The following is a 27603-nucleotide window of genomic DNA, read 5'->3' as shown; positions in this document are numbered from 1 at the left end:
ATAGACCTTAGAGCCTAATCTTGACACATGCTCTAAGCGTTAATAGACAGTCACTGTCAGGAACTGATATAAAGGCTGAATCAAAACAAAGATAATACAAACTTAACATCACCAAAACTTACAGAAATGAGAAAAATTAAGAAGAAGCTAGTACAGAAAGGCAGAATGTTTTTCATTTGTACCTTATTACAATGTTTTATCAACTTTTCCTTATTCGCCTAATTTTGGGGATTTGAAGAGAAGGAAGGGGTGGAAGCATAAATTTGAAGAATAAAAATCAAATATTTTTGGCAATGTTCTACTGCCTGGTCCTGATTACTTGGGTGTTTACTTTGTGATAATTCACTGAGCTGCACACGATACTTATTTTAGGATATGTTCTACTTCACAATATGTAAAATTTAAAAGCCAAATAGGCATGAGTGTTTTATTTTCAGAAAAGGTTTGGCTGCATAGGAATTATTTTAAAGCGCTACCATTACTGCTGCCCCAAGAAAACACCGAAAAATATTCTCTAAAATAGCAATTCCAAAACTTCTGTGCAGGGGACTTGCTGTAAAAGAACTCCTGGGGGTGGGGGTTGTCAAAAACATGTGCCAGGGCCACACAGCAGAAATTAACTTTCAGTAGATGAGGAACAGGACCCGGGAACCTGTATGTTTAAGAAGCTACCCTGGGGTATGCACATGTACAACCGGGGGTTTCAAAACCACCGCACAAGGCAAGAAGAACCTGTGGTTCCCAACAGCCTGAAACCACCCAATCCCCATTCTCCATACCCAAAATGGGTGAGGAAGTGTAACTATTTGGAAAAGTTTTATAGAAGCCTTACTAACAGAAAGGGTGCTCTCATCAAATACATAAAATACTTGGCTGAGGCTTTCGTGAATGTTTTCCCCAGAATTACAAGGAATTCTGATATGAAGTTATAATCACTAAGTTACTTGTACTGGGAACCTCCTTAAAATTTTAGAAACTGTGAAATCAAATTACTCATCTGTGGCCACATGGGATTTGGGGTCACTGGCAAAATCGGAACCTGTGCTTTTCCACAGTCTGAGAGTCTGCCCCTACTCTCATTAGCATCATTGTGACACTGAGAGTTTAGATTTCCCTAAATGTTAACGACAGGACCAAAGTCACTTGGCTAAAAACTCGAAGACAACTGGAGTCCCAAGTTTCTAACCCCAGACAAAACTGCTACCCACTACAGACCTGACTCCCATCAGGTACCTTTGAAGGGTTAAACACAATCCACAGTTCTGCTTTCAAATTCATATTCCCTAGTTTTAGACAACCACATTAATCTGGGTTGGAAGCACTGCAGTAAAACTGAATTTTGCTTTTGGGCATGCACAGACAACAGCAATTCAAAGATAGAAAGAGCACTACCCTGGGGTCTTTTATCTGAGAGCACAATCAGGGAGCCTGCTGGATAATTTGTTTTAGAATACCAGAGCACTTGTTTTTAAACAAAGCATTAGCCAAGGAAAGAGGTTACAACAAAAGGAATCACAGGACCCAAAGAAAAAAAACAAACAAAAACAAAAAGCCAAACACCAAGATTCAAGGTGGCTCTTTCCACCCTCCTTTTAAAATCTTATTTGCCACACAAGGAAATGTAACTAAAGAAGGCTTGCGTTTAGGTCTTTTTCTTTTTTCATTTAGGTCTTTTTAACTTTACCGTCCAGCGGGATACAACTAATTTAAATCTAAAAAAAGAAAAAACAAACACTTGCCCTTCTATGAATCCTCAGATCACGTAAAACTCAAGTCTGAGGCCAGCTCTTGCATTTCCTCTAACACCTTCCTCCGCTTTTAAGTAAACCTCCCAAAGGCCAGAAAGACGTCCTCAGGAGTAGGTCAGATAACCCCACAGGCAAATGTTAGTCTCTAAAATGTGTCTACCACCCTCCTCCCTAGGGTGAAAGCACACAGTACCTAGCTATTTTAATTTAGTTCACCCACAGGAGTGACACAAATTAAATTTATAAATTTTTAGTTCAGCTAGAAAAAAATTTTTAATGGAAACAATACAGTGCAGTGGGAAAAGCAGTGACCTATATATTAGGCAACTTGGGTTCCACATCCCAGCCCTACCACTAACGCACTAGGTCATACAGAGCAGTTACATAACATAATTTTCTAGATCTACATTTTCTCATCTGTGATAAGGTGACAGCCCTAAGGGGGAGTAAGACCACCTCTGAAAACATGCACAGAAGGGGGGGGGATTAAGAAAGGGTCAAAAGCCCCATTTAAAAAAAAAAAAAAAAAGCGTCAGAATAAAACAGTTGAGAAGCATGTATTTATTAGTCCCGTGGTGCAGTGATGCAGTAGTTCAAGTCAGGCTCTGAAGCCACAATGTATGGGGTCCACCACTAATACACCCTGTGACCTGGGGTGTAAACTCTCTGCAGCTGTTTCCTCTCCTACAAAACAGGGTTCATACCTGCCACACCAGACCGCCAGGTGAGGATTACCAAACTGAATTAAGCAATTAGAACAATACCTAGCATACACAGTAGGCACGCAATAAATGCTAATTCCCATTATTATTACCGGATACATCAATATTGAGTTGACAGTGGAGATAAAGTTGACAGTTAAGTACTTTCATATCCTTCCTAATCAGAGGAGAAACAGAAACATCTTATACCTCTCCCTATGTTTTGGTGCAAATCTTCACTTCTGTAAACTCTCAGAAGTACCTGCCCTTATTTCCAAAATAAGTCCCTATGGGGCAGGTATGCTACTGGACTCTATCCACCTGGACACACGGTGATAGGAGACGCACAGATTTCTAAAACCACCAGAAAAGCCTAAACTGGAAAAACAAAGTGTTGTTATCCTTTGAGCAACAACAACAAAAAAATTTCATTTCCCACCCACCCTTTCACACACTGAAGTCAAAGTCTACTTTTGCAATCCAAAAGCTTATAAAACTATATATATTTGGGTTTTTTAATTATTCCAGATGATTCTTTTCAATGAGCTTACAGGTATAAAGCATTCTTTATATGAGGAGATTTATTTTTGCCAACAACCATGTCTGGTAAAGACAATGATCCAGGCAAAGAAATCACATCCTACCACTGTTTTCTTCCTCCACTTAACCCAAAATCTGTAAGATTTCTTTTTCAGTATTTTTTCCCTCAAACTTTATTTACATTTTCTTCTCATGATCCATTTTACTGACTGACTCCAAAAATCATCTCTAATGCATTCCCTCTATCAGGAATCCAAAGATACTCATCAGTGCCTGATTCCCTGACCACGTGGAAGATGGTGACAGATTTAAGCTTCACTTCTGATTAGGTCTTCCCAGTGAGAGTAACCTGAGAGCCTGGCCCAGTACAGAGCCCTAGAAATAAACTTTCCCTTTCTACCTTCCTTACCTTCGAATTTGGGAGAACACAGGTGGATTAGAGGATTCCACTTGAAACAGAAAGAGAGTGGAGTATCGTAATTTCTTCAGGATCTTCCCTAAGCTTGAATCTTAAACTGTAGGTCTATTTCATTCCCCTCACTTTTTAAAAAAAATTCTAAGTGTTTTTATTTATTTTTGAGAGACAGAGTGTGAGTGGGGGAGGGACAGAGAAAGAGGGAGACACAGAATCGGAAGCAGGCTCCAGACTCTGAGCCTGCTGAAAAGCACAGAACCCGACACAGGGCTCAAACTCAGAAACTGCAAGATGGTGACCTGAGCTGTCATTCCCCTCATTTAAAGCTGGTAACTAATAAAATTCAACGGATTCCAAAAGTCCCTCCAAACTTCAATGTCCCAGCATTCAGCCTCTCTTGAAGGAATACATTTGTGAAAACATCTGTAACCAAAATGACTGAACCACGTCACAGGGAGAGAGGGCAAACTTCTTACCTGCCAAATGGTTCCCTAGAGCTCTTAATGAAGGAGAATTACAGCTCCACCACACCTTTTTCTCTGTTAAACATGCCAGGGGAAAACATGACACCAGAATGTAACACCCCTGTCCCCTACAGAAAGACATTCCTTGAAGCCAGGGGCTCTGTTTACAAACCCCAGTGGCTAAAACAGTGCCTGGCACAGAGAGAAACTCAATAAGCATTTATCGAACGAATGAGGGTGTTGACACACCGGATGAGGTGTGGGTGCCCTGGAAAGCTAAGGCCCACAGGAGATAATTAGGCCCCAAATAATCAAGAGTTGACAATACTTCTGAAAATGTCACAGTCACAGTCTCAGATGTGTCCACACAGAGCTGGCCACTCTGTTGGCAGAACATACCTTACTATACATCTTAACCCACATAGTACCGATAAAGCTGTGACTCAGGCCAAAAAAAAAAAAAAAAAAAAAAAAGCCCTCAACTACCACCAGACGGCTCACAGCCTTCCTATAAAGATGCATGTGCCTCCAAGTTTTCTAAATGAAACGCTGTGTCCCCATTGACTTCTAAGTTTTATAATAACGTTCAGCTCATCCCACTTGCAACCACAGCTCCCAACACTTCTGAATTTCTGAGTTCCCTCTCTAATGCCTCAACTCCTAATCACTAAATCCTTTCTAACAAATATGTAAATGTATCCCCAGTTGGGGGGGGGGGGGAAGATAGTATCAGGAGAGGGGCACCGGAGGACATCACCCTTGAGAATCCTGGAGAGCAGACCACATTAAAAAGTTCAACAGGAAAAATGAAAAAAAAAAGGCTGGGAGTACAGCTCATTAATCACATGGCTTGGTACTGGGCACCTGAGAAAACCCAGTGAAGAAAAACGGACACCTTCCTCCAGACAGGTTCTCTACCCTGACTGCACAACAGAATCTCCCAGGGAGCTTTTTAAAGTTCTGATGATGGGGTAGGGACTGCCTCTACCCTCCCAAGGGTATGAGGACTTTTTTTTTTTTAAGCTCTCCAGGGGATTCTAACGTGTAGCCAAGTGAGAAACCCCTGCTCTTCACTCGCTTCCCCTTCACACAGTACACATTAAAGTAACCTGCCATTTTAAGAAAAGTATGGTAAAATGCCTAGTTTTGTTAAAGCTGGTGGTGGGTCCATGGGTATTCGTTATTGTTATGCTTTCTATACACATACATACACATTTTTACACAAATATATTTTATAGCAAGCTCAGCATATGTTGATCTTCAAAAGCACAAATACTAAAAAGATGGTTTTTACATTCCTAAGGAGTATAGATAGTCACTAGTGGTGTCTGAGGCTTTTACTTCACTGGAGGAGAAAAAAATCAAGACCAATTCAATTGGGTCTGCAGACTTGAAAACACTGGCCTAAATTCTGTAACACACTTCACAGCACAGGTCTTGAAAAATGCTCCAAATTCAGCTCAGAAAGACTGAAGGTATCTGCTTAACCAGCAATCCACCTAAAATCAGCAGAGTTGCCAGGACTGAGCCAGACTGGCTGTGAAATCCTCTTTATAATCAAATATGTGCAGACATGAAAGGGGGTTGTGACAAGACAGTCTAATACTTCTAGGGCTCAGCTCTAGAACCATCTTCAAATGGGGTGGGAAGAGCATATTCCAGCAAAAGTTTATCAGAGACCAGTGCACCCCCTCCACCTCATCAGGGAGGCAGTGCATACCCTGGAATCAGACTAGCAACACAACCATAGAGAAGTTATTTAAATTCTCTGAACCATAGTTTCCTCATCTCTAAAATGAGTAATATGTTACCTACAGGGTTGCTGTGAGGGTTAAATGCGATAATGTTCTAGGTACAATGAACCCTTAATAAATATTAGCCATTATTGCTGTTATTCAAATAATTACTCAAATGATGGTGGATTCTGGCACTGAAGAACACAGCTATTTCCCAATTAATGATGACTGAGTCCTGGAGTTCTGTACATTCTTTTAATTTTCTTTTAACATTTATTTATTTTTGAGAGACAGAGACAGAGCACAAGTGGGGGAGGGACAGAGATAGAAGGAGACATAGAATCCAAAGCAGGCTCCAGGCTCTGAGCTGTCAGCACAGAGCCCGACGTGGGGCTTGAACCCATGAACCTTGAGACCATGACCTGAGCCAAAGTTGGACGCTTCACTGAGCTACCCAGGCACCCCTGGAATTCTATATATTCTTGAAGCATGTCTTTTAGAAGAAGCATACCGATAAACAGGAGAGGAGACACAAGTCTTCTGGCCTCCAAAACAGATGCCCCGTGGCTCAGAAGTCTTGGAATGGTAGCAGCAAGGTACAATGGAAAGCTTCCATGAAGGAATACAACATGTGAGTTCTAGATCTGGGTTTGTTTTAACACCAGCTGGGTGATCGTGGGAAAATTCAAAGACTTTACTGAGCTGGGAAATGAGAGCTTTGGACAATTGTTTTCAGCTGTTTTTAAACTTCTTCAATCGCACTGGTTTAAAAGCTCCTACAGGCCCCTCCCCCATCTCTGTCCCACTCCTCATTTGCTCCATTCTGGCCACGATGGCCTTCTTGAGCTCCCCACACACCAAGCCACTCCTTCCTTAAAGCCTTCACATTTATGCTTCCCTCTCCTTGAATCCTCTGCCCCTGACCATCCACATTTCTTGCTCCCTCACTTCCTTCAGGTTTCTGTCCAAATACCACCTCCTCAGAGAGGGCCCACCTAAACTACCCTCCATAAAATTGCACAGCTGCATATGCATATTAGATTCTCACTATCCTATCCTTATCCTGCTTTTAAAAACCCATCAGCACCCAATATATTTGTGTTCATAATTTATAGCATGTCCCCCACCCTGCTAGAATATAGCCTCTCTTATAGCAGATATCTATTTCTCGTAGTCACTACAGCATCCCCTGTGCCTACAATACTGCCTGCCTCACACACAGAAGCATTGATAAACATTTCTTGAATAGAAGAATAAATGAAAGAATCCAGATACTTCCCAAAGAGAATCTTACCCTAATATGTACAACAGGTAAAGATGGAGTTCTGGTTAAATGAGGTCCGGGCCTCCCCTCAGCTGATTCAGTGCCCCTGAGGTACCCAAAAACCACTGACCAAGTGATCTCCAAAGTCATTTATTGCTCAGAAACTCTCCAAGTCCACATTATTTCTGTTAAACTCCAAAGAGAAACATTAAATTTGATGAGTGACTTTCCACTCTGTGATTTCACTTACTAGTCACTGACAGCTGCATAAAGTACACTACAAATTCAAAGCATACTATGTCCCAGAACCGCTGCATCCCTAAAATATCTACAACCAAATAATAGACACATACGGATGGCCAGGAAAAAAAAACTCCAACTCCACGGGACAAGGGTTGAAGGGTGTCTCTTTCCATGTGCTGTCACATGGTCCCTGGGCCTCTAGGACCTGCCTCTCACTGCTTTTAAGTGGGGAAGAGGGAGGAAGGACAGTGGGGTCAGGACCCATGAGGAGACAGATGTTATACAATGGAGGATATAAATTTGGGCAACATGGCAGCCACCTGGTGGCTTCCTGACTCCACTACTTAGTCTCTTTTTTCATCTAATGACCTTACACACAGGAAAACAGAGGTGGAGAGAGTGTCCTAGAGAAAAACTCTGCAGGAGGCATGAACAGTTGGAAGAAACACTCCAGAGAAGCCAACTGGCTACAATATTGTGATGAGGTCTTATGAACAGCTAAAAGACCTCCTCAAAATTGCAGGGAAGATATAAAAAACACTCTGCAGACAAGTCAACAGGACCTTTGCAATCTACAGCATCCAGACTAGCAGTGCTGAACAAGAGTTCAACTGGAAGTGTGGTGACCCATCCTCTAACACTGTAATCTAATCCTTAAACTAAAGACAATTTAATGCCTTTGCCTGTCCATATGTTTTCTAATGACGCCATTGCTGTCAGCATACTACAGGAGTGCTTCTTGGAAGATGGAAGTAATGACAAAGCACATCATTGGGAAGGCAATTATATGCAGTACTAACCATTTTACAATGGCCATATGGGCTGTATTTCAACAGTGTAATTTCAAAATCAGCCTGAGCACACATATTTCTCTGTCCTTAATCCCAGGTACACATATTAAATGAAATAAGGGTACAGATGAAATATGGGCAGCAGATGTAGAAATCTATAACAAAAATGCTGAAGTAACGTTCATCTGTAAACAGTAAATAGAGGGCACTCACTGTCCTGGAGCCGACACCCATCTTCTACCAGTCCTTCTCCACATTGTTTCCTTAATCGAAAACATCACGACGGGGAATTATAAACCACCAGAGGGGCAAGGAATAACACAAGGAAAAGTTAAAAAACACACAATTCCTATGTGAGTGCTCACAATCTGAAACAGGCCCTAGAGGTAATACAGAACTCATATTTTACCATATATAAAATTCAGGTGTAAGAGATCACTTTTAAAACCCTGGACTTAAAGGTCTGGTTCCCATTACACTGGGTTTTTACAATTAAATTCTAAAAGATATGCTTTGACTTGGGTCTCCCCTACAATCACAAACTGGGTTAAAAACTGAAATCTACTGTGTTTCCATTTTGAATGTGCAAAGGATAACCATGCTCTCACCAAAGGAGTTGGGAAAGAGGGGCAATACTGCATGTCTCAGAGCATGATAGTTCCGGGGAAAAAACTGCCTATCTTCAAAAAAGAGACCGGTCAGAGAAATGTTTGACTTGACTGATCTTCATATTCACCCAGATATCCTGTGAAATTTCAGGCCGTGAGTATGTGTGTTTAACTACTTCTCAAGGAATTAGCCAGGTATGAATCCTAAAGTCCTGGACCAAGAACTTGCGAGGCCCATCTTGGCCCAGAGAAGAGGAGGGGGTTTCACTAAATAAATAAATAAATAAATAAATAAATAAATAAATAAATAAATAAAGTACTCTAATCACAGTTGGGATTTCCATAAGAAACAAATCTAACAAGTCACATTCATTAGCATACTCTTTGTAACATAAACAAACCTCTACACGGCAGAATGGGGAAAGGGGGAGACCGATTCACAACTGTGCTGAGAATAATGAAAGGAAACAATGACTGAGGAAATAATGCACTATTTGTCACCAGGTATCTTCAAGATACAGATATCAAGAAACACAAAGAACTATTTAGTACGGTTTTCCATCAGGAAAAATGGAGTAGCTGTTAGTTAAAAACAAAAACAAAAACCTAGCAATAAGGTCTGTTTTATTGTGAGATACATTGCCAGGGGAAGTGCTACTTCCAAAATCACACAAGACAAAAGCCTGAACCCTTGCCTTTGACAAAGGCTTAAAATCTACCTAAGCAAAGTGACCTGGGAAAAGGTCAGATTTTAATACAGGGATAAACAGTGAAGGGGGGGTTGGGGGAGAGAGAGAGAGAGAAAAAAAAGAGAGGGAGAACCACAAAATGCTTGCAGTTGTACGGTGTAAGTAGCAGCCACCTACTGTAAACTCCAACACTTAAAAAGAAAATAAAGAATTTCCCCAAAAATGGTGAGGTCCTCTCCCCTCCCTAAATGCTATTATTTTATCTAGAAAATTCCTTTGTAATCAAGACAATTTTCAGCAGCCAGGAACAAATGTGGTCTACCAAAGACCCATTTGGGACTCTCTCACAAAACGAATCTGCATTAAAAAGAAAGGTGGAAAGGGGTGAGGAGCACAAGCTTTGGGCCAGGTATAAACCACTGAATTTCCTGCCTCTCTTCTACTGACTTTGAACCACTGAATTTCCTGCCTCTCTTGTACTGACCTTGGCTGGGCAAGTTGACTTAACCTCTCTGAGCTTCAGTTTCTTCAACTGTAAGACAGGGAAATCACTTGTTTTTTTTTCACAAGGTAGCTCCAATGAGATGATGAATGAAAAATTCTGAGCACAATGCCTGGCCCAGAGTAAATACTCAGTAAATAGTGGCTCCCTTTTCAAAAAGGTCTTTTCATGGAATTTTTGTATAACCAGGTCAACTGAAAATAAGCACTGAGTACCTACTATGCATGGATTACTGAGTAAAGGAAGCAGCAATCCTGAGAGCCTCAGATATCCCAAGAATGATGCATGTGGGGAGAGTACAGAGACTAAAGGCAGAGGACAGAGGAAAATAAAACAATATATTAGAAATTTAAGTTAAAAAAACTCTAGCTGTCTTTTCCAAGGTTCCAGTCACACTCCCAGGGGACACACAATAAGCCATTATAGAACATATAACAGATCAAGAAAAAATTAATAGCACTTGAACTTCCCACCAGATCCCAAATAAAACACAGAGTACATTGTGTCATGGTCAATGCTTCAAAAACTTCTTTAGGCTGGCCCCAAGATCTCAATCCATGGGAAAATCATTTCAGAAAGATGAAATACTTCTCAGAGCTAAGGCATAAAGCACTTCTCTGACCTAATCCATATCCCAGCATTAAGACTATCAATAAATTTTATCATCATCATCATCATCATCATCATCATCATCATCACTATCATCAGTGATTCTGGAAACAAAATAGCTGCAGATAAAATTAACTATGGGCTGAAATATAAAGGGATGGCTTTATATTATTGGATAGGCTTTGAAGTCTGACTCGAAGTGGTAAGCTGCATTACCAAAATATTTAACAATTTTCTACGAAGTGATCACGGAAGCTAGAAGTGGTGCAGATAGGATGAGTTAAACAGTTTCTGATATTTTCAACTACTGTGTGAAACTACTCTTAAACACAGGAAATACTTCTGGAATCAATATTTAACAACAGTTATATTCCTTCGACTAAAAGTGACCTGGAACAATCTGGTCCATTTCTATATTAGACTAATAAAACTAATTTTAAAACAACACAACTGTCTAGGCATAGCAGGTTTCAACATTCAGGTGTGAAATCGCACCTCCCAGCACAGAGACTGAATTATCCCCTGCCTCTCACCTGTAATTATCATTTGCTCCCTCCCCAGGTGGCTCTGAGCCACCACATATCCTCCTAGGCTCACATCTGGATATTTAAACTCCCTCTGGGACCTCACACGCTATGGGGGTGAGAAGGAGGAAAAAAACAAAATTTCATGCCGGCTTAGACAACTTCTGAAAATATCTATTTTCAACACACAGTATAAGAACAATTTGACAAAATGAAAACATCCTATATCACCATGGTTAAGGATAAGAATTTTTCAAAAAAAGAGTAAATTTACTTCACAGTTCCTGGAGAGGCCAGCTTCTTCCATTAAGGCCAATTCCAAAAATTTAGCAAAAGATCTTTCATCAGTTGAGAGGACATAATTAGATGTTTTGATTAAAGCATTTTCCTCCCCTGGTTAACAAGATATAACAGATGTCACCGACTTCCCTAATAACAATACAGCCCTGCATTTGGCATCTTTACAATTTTAAAACTGAACTGCCATATTGAAAAATTATAGCTAGGGTGTTTCTATACAATCATGACTCTGAAGTGGTTATGACATGCCTGGACTCCCCCATGGAACAGACATGAAAATCATATTCCATATTCATAGCCACAAGCCCTCCTTAGCATGCACTTGAAAACTACCCTCTGAAATCTGAATGGTTTGGGTTTGTTCAAATCACCACCAATTATTTCTGGAAGCACCAACCAAGTGAGGTATGAAACCTGAACAGAAAATACAAACCTCAGAGTCACTTTCTTAAAGGAACACAGGGAACACATGCAGGAAAGTGTCTCAAGGAAAGCAATGCCCATCTAAAGAGACCCACTCTACTCAAATCCCACCTTCCCTGCAGAGAAGCACTATACTTGATTTAAAAAAAAAAAAAAAAAAAAAAAAAAAAGGCTCATACTTTTCACAGTAAGATTCCCTCGGTGCATTTGATCCAATTTACAAAAATTCGATTTACACCAATTTTGTCAACATATCAGTTCAGAGTGTAACTAGAGACAGGTCTGCATTTTAAATGGGAGGTAGCCTCAGTGATTGAAGTTCGACTCAAACATCCTGGTTTAACAACTCCATTAATGACATCAAGCACAGATCTAAAGATTACTCAGCCCCTCTGTCAGTCGCATGTGTTATTTATAGCAGTATATCAATCATGTCTTCTCCTTATTATTTCCTACTTTCTGGTCCTAAGCTATTTGGTCTGCCAAATTAATACATTCCATTGCTGCTGCAAACCTAAACAATGCTTGATAAAAGATTAATAAAATAGTTGGGTTCTCTGCAACCACACACACATCCAGGGAAATTCATCAATGTCTTTTTATTTGCATATTTGGCTGACTGCCCCTTTAGCAAATATGTAAGGCACAATGCTCAGGTATCCTGGTTTATGGTTTGCATTTAATTCAGGGTGTCAATCTGCTTCTGTTTTAATTACATCCATCTTGATATGTTATTACAATCTCATGAAAACTTCTTTTCATTATATGAATGGCTATAAATACATACACATGACAAACAGTTGTTATAAATTTTCTGGTTCAGCAATAAACAGGCAAGATGCCTTAGCCAACACGTCATATGGATTTAATATTTTGAGTCTTTTTTCTTCAGAAGAAAAGTTTGGTTGAGTCTTCAACTCAACTATACTCCTAAATCCACTTCAAATATTCTCCCACCAATGCTATTAAGTGGCTCTGAATTTCTCTGGATTACTGGGCTGAAGAAAATGTTATATCCAAATAAAACATGTTAAAATTTTAAGTAGGCCACATTAAGTTCATCTTATATCCCAAATAATTATTGCATCTTTCCAGTGGACATTCAAGAATGAGAAACTCTTGTATCATCACTCTAATATTTACTTTCTCATTTATGTCCTCATTATGGGGAGTAGAGGAGGACAGAATTTAGAAAAGACTAATGTACCCACAGAGAAAGGCCAATGAATTCCAGGGTGATACACTGGGGGGAAGCAGAATGCTTTTAAAAGGTTCTTGATACTGAGTTCAGAAAATTTCTTGGAAAAAATAGGAAGCTTTACAAGCATTCATCCTCGTTTGCATTATTATTTTTGTTTTTTAAAAACCTTCTTTTAAATTCCCAATCCTTGGGAATCCAACTACTAAGCAGAAGCAGCCTCCTAGTTTCACTGGGTAACAGTAAGAGCCATAACTCCCAGTGTGATCTTGAGCAGGTCAATTAACCCCTCTGGGCTGTGTTTTCATTTGCAAAATGAGAGGTAGAACTACATCACTAAAGACAACATCTGTGCCTCTAATGCCACTGACAGCTTGGAAAGCACAGCAGCCAACAATGGCTGGAGTGAAATGGATTAAAAGACTGCTCTAAAAAAAAAAAACTGGAGTCCTAACTTTAGGATAACACCTCCTAAAGATGTAGCTCTGCACATTAATCTCAAAATGTAACTCTGACAAGTAATCAAACTGATCACCATAACCAATGAGCAAGGAACAAACTTTGCAATTCACAGCAATGCACAATACCAAACACCTGCTTTCCCTTTTGCCCCAGTGAAAGTATAATTTCACTTGAACAACAACAACAAAAAATCATTTATTAGAACAACACAATCCAGGACCCTTGTATTTTCGTCAACTGAACAGGTACAGAGAAAATAGGTAGAACACTGGAATTTCTAGCTTGTGGCCGGAAAACAAGTGATAATCTAATCCTCACCAATGATTTACATTTTCATTCTTCCTTATTTCTTGTTCTACTTAGTTTTTTACTCCAGAAAAATAGCCACTGAACAACTTTTAGCCAACAACCTTTAGCCAGCAAGCAAAACTGAACAGGGACCCTAGCAAACAACCAAAAAATGTCTACTTCAGTATAACTATTGAGGGATAACTGAGATACTGGACTCTCTTAATTTCTCTTTTCAAGCTCTAAAATATCACTGCCATCAGAAACTTTACAGAGAAACCTGAAATAAGGTTGGGAGGTTGGTGTTGTGCTACAGTGGCAGGTAGGTGTGGGGACAAGGAAAACGACATCGCTCTGGTATCATCACAACTTGACCCTGGCATTGACTTAAACCCTATCCCAGACTTCCCTGCCATTGTAAAGTATCAGATTTCACCCACATAACCAAGAGTCACAATTTGTCTTCACGGGTCATGCTTCTGTATCCAGCCCTGGTCATTTTAAAATGCCTCAGTTAATACCAATCACAAAGTACCTGCAATTTTAAGGCTTTCTGGCAAAAATGAATCCCAACCTGTATTAGCCATTTTCTGTTACTTACAAACTGTGGGCTCTTCCTTTCTCCTCTGTGACTCCATTTTACTGCACTTGGGCTTTCCAAGACTCCAATAAAGGTATAAGGAGATATGGCACCATGAGGTACAGTAGCAAGCCAAAATGACAGTTAAGTCTTTTAAAATGTTATTTGTTTGTATTAGTTGGTAATTCGTGGTGTTTGTTCAGGCAAACTCTAACCAGAGCTCAGATATGAATGGGAAATCAGAATGAGGAGCTGAAATAGCCCAGAAAACTGTGGCAAGCAATTTTCCCTCACATCCGAGTCCTTCAGACAGGTGAAACTCAAATGATAAAAGTGTGGAATATTAAAATGTTCACCTTTCATCCACAAGTTCCTAAATCTATTAGCTTTTAGTAACTGCATTTATAATTTTGATAGTTCTACCTCATAAAGGAAAAAGAAAGAAGGGAGGGAAATTGGGAGGGAGGGAAGGAAGGGGACAAGCAATGGATAGTTGAATCTAACTGGATCCCATGATGAGACTGCTATATGCACCAATTTGTGCAATAAACACCTGCAAAGAAAGCAGCAAGACACATGCTTGCAGGCTACAGGTCACCTTGCAAAGGATGGAACCAGAGACCTGAAGATGACTGAGCCACAGAAAGAAGCCTATACTTGCCTAGTCTCCTCCTAAGCAAGCAAACAAACCCAGACTATGTGAAACCCACTCTCCCCCTCCTCAGTTACTAACAGCATAAAGAGGACCTGTTCTTTGTAACCTTACAATTGTAACTTAATGACACCATACCCCCTTACCCTGTAGGCTGGTTAGAAAAAAATGAAAGAACACAGCTCAGACCTGGAAGAACAAAGACAAATTTAGGGTCTCAAAAGCATAAAATTCTATGCCCCTCTTCCAGGTGAAAAAAAAAAAAAACAAAAACAAAAACAAAAAAACCTGCATTCATCTACTCATGGAACACATACAAATTATGTAAGAAAAATGGTTCTGACCTAGCTAACAATGTCCCTACATTGTTTTTGATCCCTTCCTGTCTTGGGTTTCACCAAATTAATCCCCATCTTGCTCTTCCAAACTTCAACTGTCTGAGAGTTTTCAAATCTCAACTTCAAAATCTACTTGATTTTTTTTTCAGAACTTCCTCAAATGACCAATTGCTATCCCAGCACTAAGTTCTTTTTTCCTATATCTACAGAATATTAGGTTTAATATTAACCATGAAAAAAAAAAAGTGTGGTTTCCTGAGGAGAAAAAATAACACGAGGCACTTTCACAAAGTTAGTCTACATTTAAAGTATTTGCCTAATCACAGCATAGGGGTAAAATAAAAATAAAATGTAAAGCCACCAACCCACCATCCTCCACCCTCTGCATGTGGAGACAAACACACACACACACACACACACACACACACACACACACACACGCACATACCCTCCTATCAAGAAATGCTATAGACCTCTGTCCAAAAGCTTCCCAATCTTATAGCCACTGGGACCTAAATTATTTCTTAACAGCTGACCTCAACTATTATTTTCTGTTTGGGGACATATCTAATCCTAACCTTCTCTCAAACTAAATAATCGCCATTTATTTTTCACAGTATATATAGGACTTGCATAGAAGAGTCTCAGAATCTCTTTATCACCCTCAACGCTGAATCATACAGAATGCTCAGGTTTTTTTAACTCCTTTTCAAGAGAACACTGTCAGAGGATCAAAGGCAATCACTAACTTTGTGATTCATTTTTTAAATTTATGGATTCATTTATATCCTATCTACTTCCAAAAAAGAAGTGAAGTAGTCAATCTCAACAAGTAACACAAGCCACATGGAACCATATCACAATCTTCAACCTCATCTCACTGATGCTCTGCTTTGTACCGTAAAATATTCAAATTCAGTACACACAGTAAAATACTTGAATTCATAACCAAGCACATTATTGCCACTCTTCCTTTTAGGAAAACTTTCTCACCACTTAGAAACTCCTCAGATCCTAGATCCCAGGCATACTTTCAGAAGTGAAATGCTAGAACTGACCCATTTACTCTGTAGTCCCATCCCAAACTTCCTAAGATAGAAACTGAAAAATCCACCAAAAACAGAGCTCTACAGCTTTCCCTGGCTGTGTAACAGCAGAAGGGTTCTGACCTCTCTTGAACTACCAGTTCATACATAAACGAGCCAAAGGCAGATAATTTAAAACCTTTATTTTAACATCACTGTCAACCTCCTTTGTCATCCAACCTTCCTTCCCAGCTTGCTTAAAAAGCAGCAATACAGGAAACCGAAAGGACCAAGAGACAATAAAACACACTGGCTGGGGGGCAGCTTGGTGGCATCAGAACTGCTGGCATCAGGGCCGCCATCACACTGAAAGGGCTATTAATGAGAATCACTCACCAACATTCACCTCATGGTGGGGTTGCTAACAATCAATGAAAGCACTGACACCAGGCAGGACAAGGGAGCAGGAGAAGTGAACTAACCATCATTATTTACATCTCCCCTTCCCCTTGCCATTCACACTTAAGCAGCAGCCTCCACTCCAACTTCTGAGCCTGACTTTCCAAGTCATCTATCACCAGCCCACTCACCCTAGACTGAGAGATCACCATGATCCAAGATCTGGAAAGGACCCTGGAGATGCTTTGCAGCATTCCCCATATTGGATTAGGGGTTACAATGTCAAGAGTAAGAAAGAGCGCCCTGTGGTCAAGGAAATAAAGCACATCTCACTGTCTTCTCTGATATTCAAAATTCGCATTCGTATAATGAAAAGGCTTTTAATTCTGGCAGAACAAGCCACCCGTTTAATTTTGTCTTGCCCATCAGGTTCCAAAACTACTTGAGGGTAGATTACATTTTTTTGATCTGGAACACCACTTATGAACATCCAGCAGAGCTAGGTTCCCTTCCAACTTGGGTACGTTTGCTCTAAAATTAGTCTAAACTTCTCAACTAAGGGATGAAGAAAATTATGCTTTTAGAGAGTAACTTCCCAAACTCACTCAACTAGTTAGGAGGGCCAAGCCTGGAACAGATGTCTGCACAGGTGTCCACCTACTTACACAATTTTGTAACTCATTTCTACCAGTTCTTCCTTACCCCCAAGCCCTCATCAAATAGCACCTTCTCAATCCTCTTGTTGCTGTTCTTCTTCACTATTCCTTCTTCTTGGGAGTCTCTCTCCATCCCCCATTTCCCTATCTATCCAAATCACTTCAAACTTCTAGGCCCCTTCTTCAAGAAGCTTTCTCAAACACTTCAGCCTATCTCCTTACTCCTACTCTGAATGCTTACTGCACTTAGTTGGTATTAGACATTCGAGCACCTGTTTCAAAATTATTTTAAAGGTGCTGGGCTTAGTTTATCAACTAAACTGCATACTTCTTCAAGGTACTATATATATTTTAGGTTTCCCTGCACTCTTTCTAGGCACTCCATAAATATTTGCTGACTGATACGAGGAACATGATTAATGTTTTTCAAGCAACTGAAATAAGTGAGATTCGACCACACTAAATTAATAAGAGCCTACTAACATGGCATGTCGTAAGCACTTCAAATTCTGTATAGCCTATTTATGCTACCACTGTTTAGGTAAGCCCTGAAACTACTCGGAAATGAAGACCACATAAGAGTCTTGGTTTGATCCTCTAACCAGCAGAAGTAACTCTTCCTTCATTTTCACAAGCCTGCAAAACTCCCAACTGGCTTTCTGTCTGCTAATCCCACCAACTTCATCTTTGGTCAGTTGTACATATAGAGGCTGCCCTTAAAACCCATGCATAACAGAGGGGGGAAATGATGGGTTTGCAAAGGGAAATTTTCAACCATGGTGTTCATGTGGTTTCCTAATCAAGACTACACAGAAAGAAACCCTAATAAAAACAGAAAGGCAATATTATCTGGCACATCAGTGTACAGACAGTACTAGAACCCCAAATTTCCATTTATACTTTGTTGGCTGAAAGCCATTTTTTAAAAAAATGAGGCATGGTATCTGGATGTTCACTCTCAACCTATCATTCAAAGAATATTCAAATAAACAATACGGTATCGAAATGGTAATTCTGCTTCTCAAATGCATAATGAAAAGAACACCATGTTCAACTTTAGCCTCCTCACCTACCCTCTTATCTTCTATCATAAGACTCTTCACAATCATATACTTGAACTTCAGGGCACAATTACTTGAGACAAGTATCCCTGCAGAATATGAAAGTACCTCAGCCGGTTTCCCTGCCTATAAAGTCTGGGACCTCTCAAACTACCCCTACAGCTTTCATCACCTTAAATAAAAAATCAAACAATACTGAAAAATAATCAACATAAAAATGCAAGTTCTCATTAGGCAAGTTTCTTGCCTTTACTCCAGCATTAGTAAAACCATAGCTGAACTGGAACAGTTTTTATCAGCACTCTTCAGAACTTAGGAGCCTCTTTTTTAAAAGGAAAGTCAAAATGAGCTACTCAGGACAAAATCACAGAGTCAAATACCGAGTCCATTAACACTCTAAGTATGCAACAGCACAGTGTGCCAGCTACTGCTCTGAACCAGCATAAGCTACAAGCCTAGCTGTGCAAGCCAAGATTTCTAGTTTCTTATCACATCCTACTAGCAGCAGCCTTGATGATACGTGGTGACAATTGATTTCATTTCTAAACACAAGACACAAAACCATATTACGTACTATGGTAACTTTTGGCATCGATAATAATTCCTAACATTTATAAGCACTCCACTAACATATATTTCTGTCCAAGTTCATAGTTTAGTTGCCGATTTCCTAATAAATCCTCACATTTCTTGGTGACAGTTCAGTTTAAATCTTGTAAACTGAGAACAGGAGGACACCAGAGGTTTCAATGATCGTTATACACATACGTCTGACCATCCAACAGGGACACAAATGTGATAAGCAGCAAACAGATCTACCTTTTCCCATAGAACCAGACATATATGATGATTTTTATTCCCCACTGTGTGTTCTGGGTATGAAAAGTTTATTCACATCTTTCCTACAAAAGCCAGGCCTCTTAAATGTGAATGAATACTAATAGGATAGTTGAGAACATTAGGGAACTGATGTTAATTTACTTAGGTGTGATAATGCTACTACTATAGAGTTTCTGGTGGGGTTTTGGTTTTCTGGGTTGTTTGTTGTTTTTTGTTGTTGTTGTTGTTTTGAGTCATTACCATTACATACATATAGGAATATTTACCTATTTTTCATATCCCATCTGGGAAGGGGGTGTAGATGGGATACAGATGAAATCAGATGAGACATGAGTTGGTAGTTAGTGAACCTGGGCACTGGGTATATTGGAGTTTATTATACATACTACTGTCTCTACTACTGTGTGTGTTTAAATCTTTGTGAAAAGTTTTAAAGAAGCTTTTTAAAAAGTTAGGCCTTTTAGATCTACCTACAGATACGTAAATGATTCAGCTAACCAAAGTAACCTGGGTTTTGATCTAGAAAAGTAGCAGAAAAAACAATCACGGTAAGGAAAGGAGTGGTATTGATGCTACACTTTGAACTCGACCTTTCCTAAAACTTAAGTTTTTTAAACCCAAAAGAAACTAGAATGGGTACATTTTCTCTCAAAAGCCAAATGGACTAAATTTCACAATCCCAATCAAATATCTACTTATTAAAATTAAAAACTACTGCATAAGTTATACCTCTCTCTACTTGGCCTTCAAAAATGTTCATGGGAAAATGCAGGCCCCTCTTGCTTACTTACTGTAAGGGGCCACACAGCAACCCAGGAGGACCACGCAGAAAGCAGAACCACTTGTAACCAGCTCTTACAAATAATGTCCTAACACAATCACAGAAAGCAATGGTGAACCAAATTCGCGGCAGCATTTTCTATTAGGATACATGCTGCCATTTCAATATCTATTTCAAAGCACAAGAGAAAGACAGAAAGAGAGAAAGAAGTCACGCTGTACAGTACCCTCCCACCTTGGCAAAGTTAAAGCCACAGTTAGAATTATCCTAATAAGTGGTGAGCCTCAACACTCAAAATAATCGTGTAAGATCCACTTTAGCCAATAAATCACCAGTTCTAGAACCAAAGGGTAACTGATTCAATCACTAACATCAAAATCTACGGCCACCAATACCATCACCACCAATCTCCCTTCCTCCCCAACCACTGGCCCCCATCCACCACCATCACCACCAGCGGCCCAACCAAAAAGCAGTTCAAACAGAAAAGAACAACCCTGACAGGAAAGCTTCCTTTTTAAAAATATTTAAACCTGACACCCAAGCACACACGCAGAACCAGCAATCTAAACCTGTACGGTTACTGCATGTGAGATTTAAGCTGTCATTAACAAAGCTTACACCCGATCATCTCAAACAATACCATAATAACAGCGAAAAAACCAGAAGGAAAGGGAAAAGTTTCCTTCAGGAACGTCAAACCATCACACCAGGTGCATGAAATACTAGAAACCAACTCCTATCTGGGTTTTGTGCTTAAGAAAGCAGGACCAACTCTGCAGAATCTCAAAGCCTTCTGTGTGTGTGGTGTGTTGGGGGTGGGGACAGGGAGGTTGGGGGGAGGAAAGGGGGGTTACATCTGTGAAGGCCAATGACTGATGCTAGCACCAAATATGATCTCTGCAGGTAAAGATAGTTTCCCCCAGGCCCCTGGACAGTCTCCCTCTACCCACCTCCTCCCACCCCCAGGAGCCAGTAGCTGGCAGGAAAATGTGCATTTGGAAATCAACACTGCAGGTGCCCAAGGAATAAAGAAAGACATACATACACATACACACAAAGCCAATCAGGAAGAAAAAGAGAACACACACACACACACACACACACACACACACACCAAAAAAAAAAAAAAAAAAAAAAGGAAAGGGAGAGGGACAATTGGGTGACAAGCCCTTCAGATAGATACCAGCTAGGATTTTATTCTTTCCTCCCACCAGTCCTCCCTGGTGTACCTTTTTATGTCCTTTAACCAAACTGCTCATGTACGTACACACACACACACACACACACACACACACGTGTGTATATGTATGTGTATAGATGATATTATATATATAATTAACCCTTTCTGCAATACAGCCCCACACAGAATACACAGAGATAGAGATATTCCATCCTTTCCTCTCTTCTCTCCCCTCCTCCCTCCTTTTCTCCCAACCAAGAGAAAACGCCCCCTTCCCCAGCTTCACCAAAAAAAAAAAAAAAAAAAAAAAAAAAGGGCAGGGGAGGGGGCCAAAGAAACCACAAAACCCCATCAGTCTCCAGTCCCGAGGACACCCAGGACCAGGAAAGGTATATACTATACAGACACACACACACACACACACACACGGACATATGGTTCTGTAGAAAGCACACAGAGAAGCGTCCACAGGCGCCCCAAACCCAGCAAAGAGACTTCCACCAGCCAAGAAGCCATGATTGGGGAGGGAGAGGAGGAAGGAGTAGGGGCAGAGCTATCCGTGGAGGGGGGCGCATTGTTGTGATGCCTGAACCCCTTTCTCCCTGCCCATCTGAGGAGGGGGTGCAGGGAAGGGGCGCAGGGAAAAGGCGAGCGAGAACGAGAAAACGAGGAGACCAGGCACGGCTCTGCGATTCCCTCCCGCTGCCTGTCTGCCCGCGCCCCCCAGCTCCCCCCCAACAATAAGACCTCAGCCTAGACAGACAGACAGCCAGACGGACCGGAGCGCGGCGGGGGAGGCAGCGGAGCAGGGCGCAGCCGAGTGGGGTCGTGCATAAAGGGAAACCGGGGGGGAGGGGGGTCCCCCTTACCTCCAGCGCTTCAAAAGTGACAAAGCTGGTCATGGCAAATCCATCAATGATGTCCTCTTCGGCCGAGGTGGACTCTCTCCGCTTCCTCCGCGGGGGTCTGGGCCGGGACGGGGCGGAGGACGGGGGCTTCCCATTGTCTTCCTTGTCGGAGCCCGACGACGAGGCGAGCGAGGGCGCCCGGGTCCGGCCGGCCCCGCCGCCGCCGGCCGCGCCGGCCCCCAGCCCGCCCCGGGAGCGCCTCTCCCGGTCTCGCTGCGACCGCGACCGCCGCTTTTTGCGGAGTCCATGGCCCCGCGTCGGGCCATCCATGGCTCTGCCGCGCCGGGGTCTCCCCGCTCGCCGCCCGCCCGCCACAGGCTCCGGCCGCGGCCACACAAAAAAATTGACACCAACCCCTCCCTCCCCCTCCTCGGCTTCCCTCCGCCCCGAGGAGGGCGCGGGGGAGACGGCGGCCGAAAGAAGGGAGAGAGGGGAAGAAAGAGAGGAGAAAGAGAAGGGGGAAGGGGCGGAGAGAGGGAGGAGGGACGGGAGCGAGGGCGAGAGGCGAGGAGCCCAAGTGCGGGGCTCCCCACAGCACCGCGGGTCGGAGATTCCTGTGAGCAGCGCCGAGCAAAGTAATGGCTGAACACACAGGTCTCCTTTAGAGGCAAAAAAAAAAAAAAAAAAAAAAAATAACTCACCAAGCAGGCAATAAATCAGAATAGCGGAATGCTTTGATCAAGAGACTGGGAGGCTCCGGGGAGCCCTCCCCGCGGCCATTCTCCGCCGCGCCCCCAGCCCCCCGAAAACGCCGGCCCCCCGATTCGAAACCGGGTCCGAAAAGGTCGCGGGAAAGTGGGGGCAATGAACTTCACCCGCCCCTCGCGCAGGAAAACACCCCCGCCGCCTCTCACACACGCCTCAGAGAAAACTCACTCCCAGGCTCCAAAATTTTTAAGATATGCTTCCAAGGGAGGCCACGGCTTCCGAGCGACCTGAGAGGGACGAGACCCCCCAGAGAGGGAAGCATAATAATGAAATAATTGGGAGGGGAGAGGGCGAAACTGGAAGAGGTGGAAGGAGAGGGAGGTGGAGGAAGGGAAGGAGGATGCTGGAGCAGTTGTGGGGCTCGCTTTTCGGTCCTGGAGGGGGGAGGAGAGGAGATCAAAGAAGAGAAGAAGCAGACCCTGACGCTGCCACCCACCCCCCCACACACACTCCCCTCAAAAAAGAATTTTTTCCAGTCCCAGAGAAGAGGTCACCCTTCCTCAAAAAAGGGAGGGGGGTGAGTCAGTCGACGAGGAAAGCAGAAAGAAATCTCCAGCGGGAGAGACACCGATGTGCCGCCGCTGCCGCCGCCTCCTGCCGCCGCCGCTGCCTCTTCGCTTCGCCCAGCCCGAGGGAGAAGCGCGGCCGGGAAGCGCCGGGAACGCCGCTCTCGCCGCCGCCGCTAACGCTGCCGCCGCCGCCGCCGCGAGAGCCCCGAGCCGGAGGGTGCACGGCGTGTCCCCGGGCGGCTGCAGCGGGAGCCCGGGCACGGCCCCATCCTCCGCCCGCCCGCCTAGCTCAGCTCCCGCTCCTCCCCCTCCGCGGCCGGCCCACCGTCGCCGCCGCCGCCCGCCTCAGCCCAGCCCCGCGCCCGCCCGCACGCGCGCGCGCGCGCACGCGCCCCCGCCCTCCCCGCGCCCCGCTCGGCGCGCGCTCCCGCCCCCGCGGCCCCGGCCGGCTGGATCACGTGGCCCGCTGGGCTCCCTCCGCCCCCGCCCCCTCCCCAGTTGTAGAGTGTGTAGAAAGCTAAAGGCTGGGGGCTGGCCGCGCTCGCGAGCCCAGGGCATGCGCGCTGGGGCGGCCGGGCCTGCGCACTGGGGGCGGAGGGGAGCCGGGAGTGGGGAGCGGGGCGGGGGCGTGGAGGGGGCCGCCCGCGTGGGGTCGGCTGCGGCCCGGCAGAGTTGGCGCGCGAGGGTGTGGAAGCCGAGAGGTGATCCTGCCGACAGCACCGCGGACGCGTGCGGGACGCTGTCCCCTGTCTACTCCGCGCTCCAAGGTCCGCGCGCCCCGCAGCTTCTTCGGGACACTTGTCCCTCGACCCCCTACCCCAGGCCCCGGCGGAGGCTCCCGGACAGCCTACTTGGGAGGCTCCCAGAGTATTTTTCTGGGCGACCTGCGCAGCGAGGGAAGGAGGAATTTTTGAAAAGGGACACAAGGTGGGGGGGGGGGGCTTCACTGGGAGGGGGGCACGACTGAAGGCGACAGAAAAGGGAGCGGGTGCCAAAGGGCGGGCCTCGGCTCCGCTGGGAGACCCCGAGAGGCCCTACGGCCGGAGTTGGAAACTTTTCTCCCACGTGGTAACACAACGCGTGACCGAGTGACCCCGCGCCCGTGTGACCTTTGGGCCCTCCTCGCTTTCATGCGGGGGCTCTTGGGACGCGCGGGCGGCTGCGGAGCGGGAAGCGCAAGGCGGTGCGCCCGGGGCCGAACTTGAACCTCGGCAGCCGCCGCGGGCGAGGGGGCGGGGTTGGAAGGGACCGGGCTGCCCCAGCCCGAGGACCCGTTGGACATGCAAAATGCAGTCCCTACCAAGGTCGGCTTCCTTTAGTGGGGGGCGGAGGGGGTTTCTCTTTTTCCTATCACTGCCCCTCCTTTCGCAGAAATGTAGCTGATGCTTATAAAAAGTTGTATTAAAGAGTTGACTGCAGCCCAGAATCGATCAACAAAAGAGACCAGCCTCTCTAGGTAAAATAGCTGTGCGTTTTTCGGGGCACTGGCATTGATCTGTACGGATCAGAAAGACGCCGACAGCTCTTTCTCACCAACGTGTTAGCTACCCACGTCACTTTGTGTCTGGCACATAAGTAATGTGGCACATCACCCCTTAGCCTCCAGTAGCTTACACTTGGGGAGGAAGAAAAGGAAATAAGCTTACGTTGTTAAATTGCTCACAATGGGTCGGGCTTGGTACTAGACGCTTTGCACATCTTTTCTGTTCTTTACTAAATTTTTCCAGTAGTTTTATTGGTACTACTGGAAAGAGGTGGTAAAGGAAATCACATGACAACCTGATGCACCCAAGATTGGTTGATTCATTCATTCATTTCTTCGTTTAACAATCATCGGGGCCTGCTGTGTACCAGGCACGGTTTTACATGCTGGGAACCCAAAACATAGAAGGTCCTCCTTGGACCTTACTTTCTGGCAGGCAACCCTCACTCATCTTGCAGCCTCACTCATCATGACAATTTAATGGTCATTCCCATAAGTCACACCCCTTCGGCATCCCCTTTTCTGGGTCTTTATGAAATGGAGGTGGGGAGCAGGACTGGAGGATGGTGGGAAACAAGTTGCAAGAATAGAGAGGAGCAACCAATGAACTGTGGATAAGACTTGAGCTTTCTGCCTGCCCAGGGAACAGAGCATTTGACCTTAGGCAAGACTCTTAAATGACTATTTTTCTCATCTGTAAATCAAAGAGTTTCAATTAGATGTTCAAAAAGTTCCCTTCACGGTCTAGCTGAAAGGCCTTCTCAAAAAATATCTTTTTCAAGTAAATGGTGTGCTTTAATTTCTGGAGAGAAGTGGCTGATACATATAGGATCTGATTCAATGTATTAGGAACACGGTTCCACCTTCCAAAATTTCCTACCTAGCATAACTGAGTTTGCTGCCCTCTGGAGCAATTAACTAAAACACTGCCTCCGTACAGAGTGTAACTTTTGTGTTAACCTCTAGGATGCTGTCCCAGCAACTACTGAAATCCACGCTGAGTTTATCAAGATGGCTCCTACAAAAAAAGGGCAAGTTCTTTTTCATTAAAGGAAGGATCTGGGTTCATTTTTAGGGTTTTTAGGAATATGGAAGATGTTTTAGATACTGATAATTTTCATTGAAAACTAAGAACTTGCAATTACAGTCACTTTTCACGACTTTGGGGGTTGGGTTGAGGAAGGTGTGAAATTGCCAAATATAATAAAAAGTATAATATTAGTGACTTTCCAGAGTAGCCCTTGGCAGTCCTGTCTTTAAAGAGTAATGTCTGGTAGGGAAAAAAAATGGATGGTAATGCACTGCATCCAAGAACCTTGCCTCTGGCAAGAGTAATTTGCAAATGCATTTTGGGATAATGTTTAAATGATTTTTTTTCAGGGTCCAAGTGCAATGCTCACTGGAATTGGTAATGCCTTTTGGGTCAGAGTTTCAATTTTCTTCCATCAGAGAATTAAAATTGTTTGTGGATTGTGTTGCTCATATCTGTTTCTAATTCTCCATATCATCTATGTTGTAAGAGCAACATGATTAATGTTGTAATGATTAATAACCACCGTATAATAAGCTAAGTGCTTACTGTGTGCCAGGCACTGTTCTAAGTTATAATATCTCATTTAATTCTCACGAATTTTGAGAAAGGTTTTGTTATACCTATTTTACAGTTGAGTACATTGAGGCTTAAGAAGGGTAAGCATAGGTAGCAGAGCTTTTTCATGGTAAGCTGAATCTGGTGTGGGTGACTCCATAACCTGTTCTCTAAATGGTTATGCTGAAATGCCTTCCTCAGAATGATTCCTCAAGAAATCAAATGCTGTGTATATAGTTCTTTGGAAAACTGGCAATATCTACTCAAGTTGAGCATATGAACACTGTATGGCCCACTAATTCCTTTCCTTGGAATATACCCATGTCAAATGTATATATCAAAACATATCTATTCAACAGCTCAGAGCGTTATAGTAACCCCCAAACTGGAAATGACCCAAATGTTCACTGGCAGTAAAATAGGTAAATAATTGGTGATGTATTGACATAATAGAATACCGTACATCACTGAGAATGAACAATTTACTTCCAAATGCAGTAACATACATGCAGCTCATAAATATAATGCTGAGTGAAAGAACAAGACGCACAAGAGTATGTATTGTGCAACAACAGGCAGAACTCATTTATGCTATAAAAGTTAGGACAGTGGTTACCTTTGAAGGGGGTCTAATGACTGGGACGGGGCATATATAGGGCTTCTGAGGAGTTGATCATGTTCTGTTTCTTGGGCTTGGTGCTGGTTGCACATGTGTTCGGTCTGTAAAAAATCCATCAAGCTGTACTATGATATATGCACTTCTCTGTACATATACTATACTTCAAAAAATATAAAATGCTATGGGTAAGTGTGGGGGGTATTGCTTGTATACATAGAAGTATTTAGAGAATATTTTTTCGTGCATTAATGGCACTATCCAAATGCTCATCAACAGTAAAATGGATAAACAAGCGATGGTTTATTCACACAATACTACACAGTGTGAACACACAATGGAACACTGTATAGTAAATGAAAATAAACCATAATGTATCATCAGATTTCTTACTGAGCAGAATGAAAGATAAAGCTTTAAACTTGTAATGGGCAGTTTGAATGAGCTCATGATTCATATCAGCAAAAGCTTAGGTGAATTCTTTGCCAAAAGATTGTAGTTGATAAAGAGGAAAGCTAAAGAAACAATTCCATAAGAGGTTGCTTGTTTAGTAGGGAAGACACTCAAGTGGTTCTGGAAAACACAAAGGGAAAAACTTACGTGTGTGTTCCGGAATAAAATACTTAACGCACGAGAGCCTCTCCAGTTGTGCAATCTTTTATTTGAAACAATGATTAATACTCAAACTATATCTTGAACATTCAACCTTGACTAGTCAGAGAATACTATTCTAGCTTGATGACTGAACTAAACTCTGAGCATTCCATGCAG

The 27603-nt window shown here is 43.0% G+C and overlaps 1 protein-coding gene and 1 long non-coding RNA gene across 8 annotated transcripts in view; one reads left to right on the top strand and one right to left on the bottom strand.

Annotated features, from left to right (window-relative positions):
* AUTS2 (activator of transcription and developmental regulator AUTS2) overlaps positions 1–22566 on the bottom strand; it is a 1121759-nt gene extending 1099193 nt beyond the window's left edge. For 2 of the 5 annotated variants that reach the window (XM_045461460.1, XM_045461463.1), the window contains exon 1: positions 21890–22565. In XM_045461460.1, coding sequence (XP_045317416.1) covers positions 21890–22198 — 309 coding nt within the window. In that variant the 5' untranslated portion in view covers positions 22199–22565. Of the gene's footprint in view, positions 1–21889 lie in introns of all 5 variants that reach the window. The other 3 variants (XM_045461462.1, XM_045461464.1, XM_045461461.1) reach the window with 2 other exon arrangements.
* Positions 22567–23760: 1194 nt separating this feature from the next.
* Positions 23761–27603, top strand: part of LOC123589101 — a 68739-nt gene continuing 64896 nt past the window's right edge. For all 3 annotated transcript variants that reach the window (XR_006708162.1, XR_006708163.1, XR_006708161.1), the window contains exon 1: positions 23761–23912. This is a non-coding gene — a long non-coding RNA (uncharacterized LOC123589101). The remainder of the gene's footprint in view (positions 23913–27603) is intronic.

Source organism: Leopardus geoffroyi, chromosome E3 (genome assembly GCF_018350155.1).
Source record: "Leopardus geoffroyi isolate Oge1 chromosome E3, O.geoffroyi_Oge1_pat1.0, whole genome shotgun sequence".
NCBI classification, from domain to species: domain Eukaryota; kingdom Metazoa; phylum Chordata; class Mammalia; order Carnivora; family Felidae; genus Leopardus; species Leopardus geoffroyi.
This window is presented reverse-complemented; position numbering and strand designations above follow the sequence as displayed.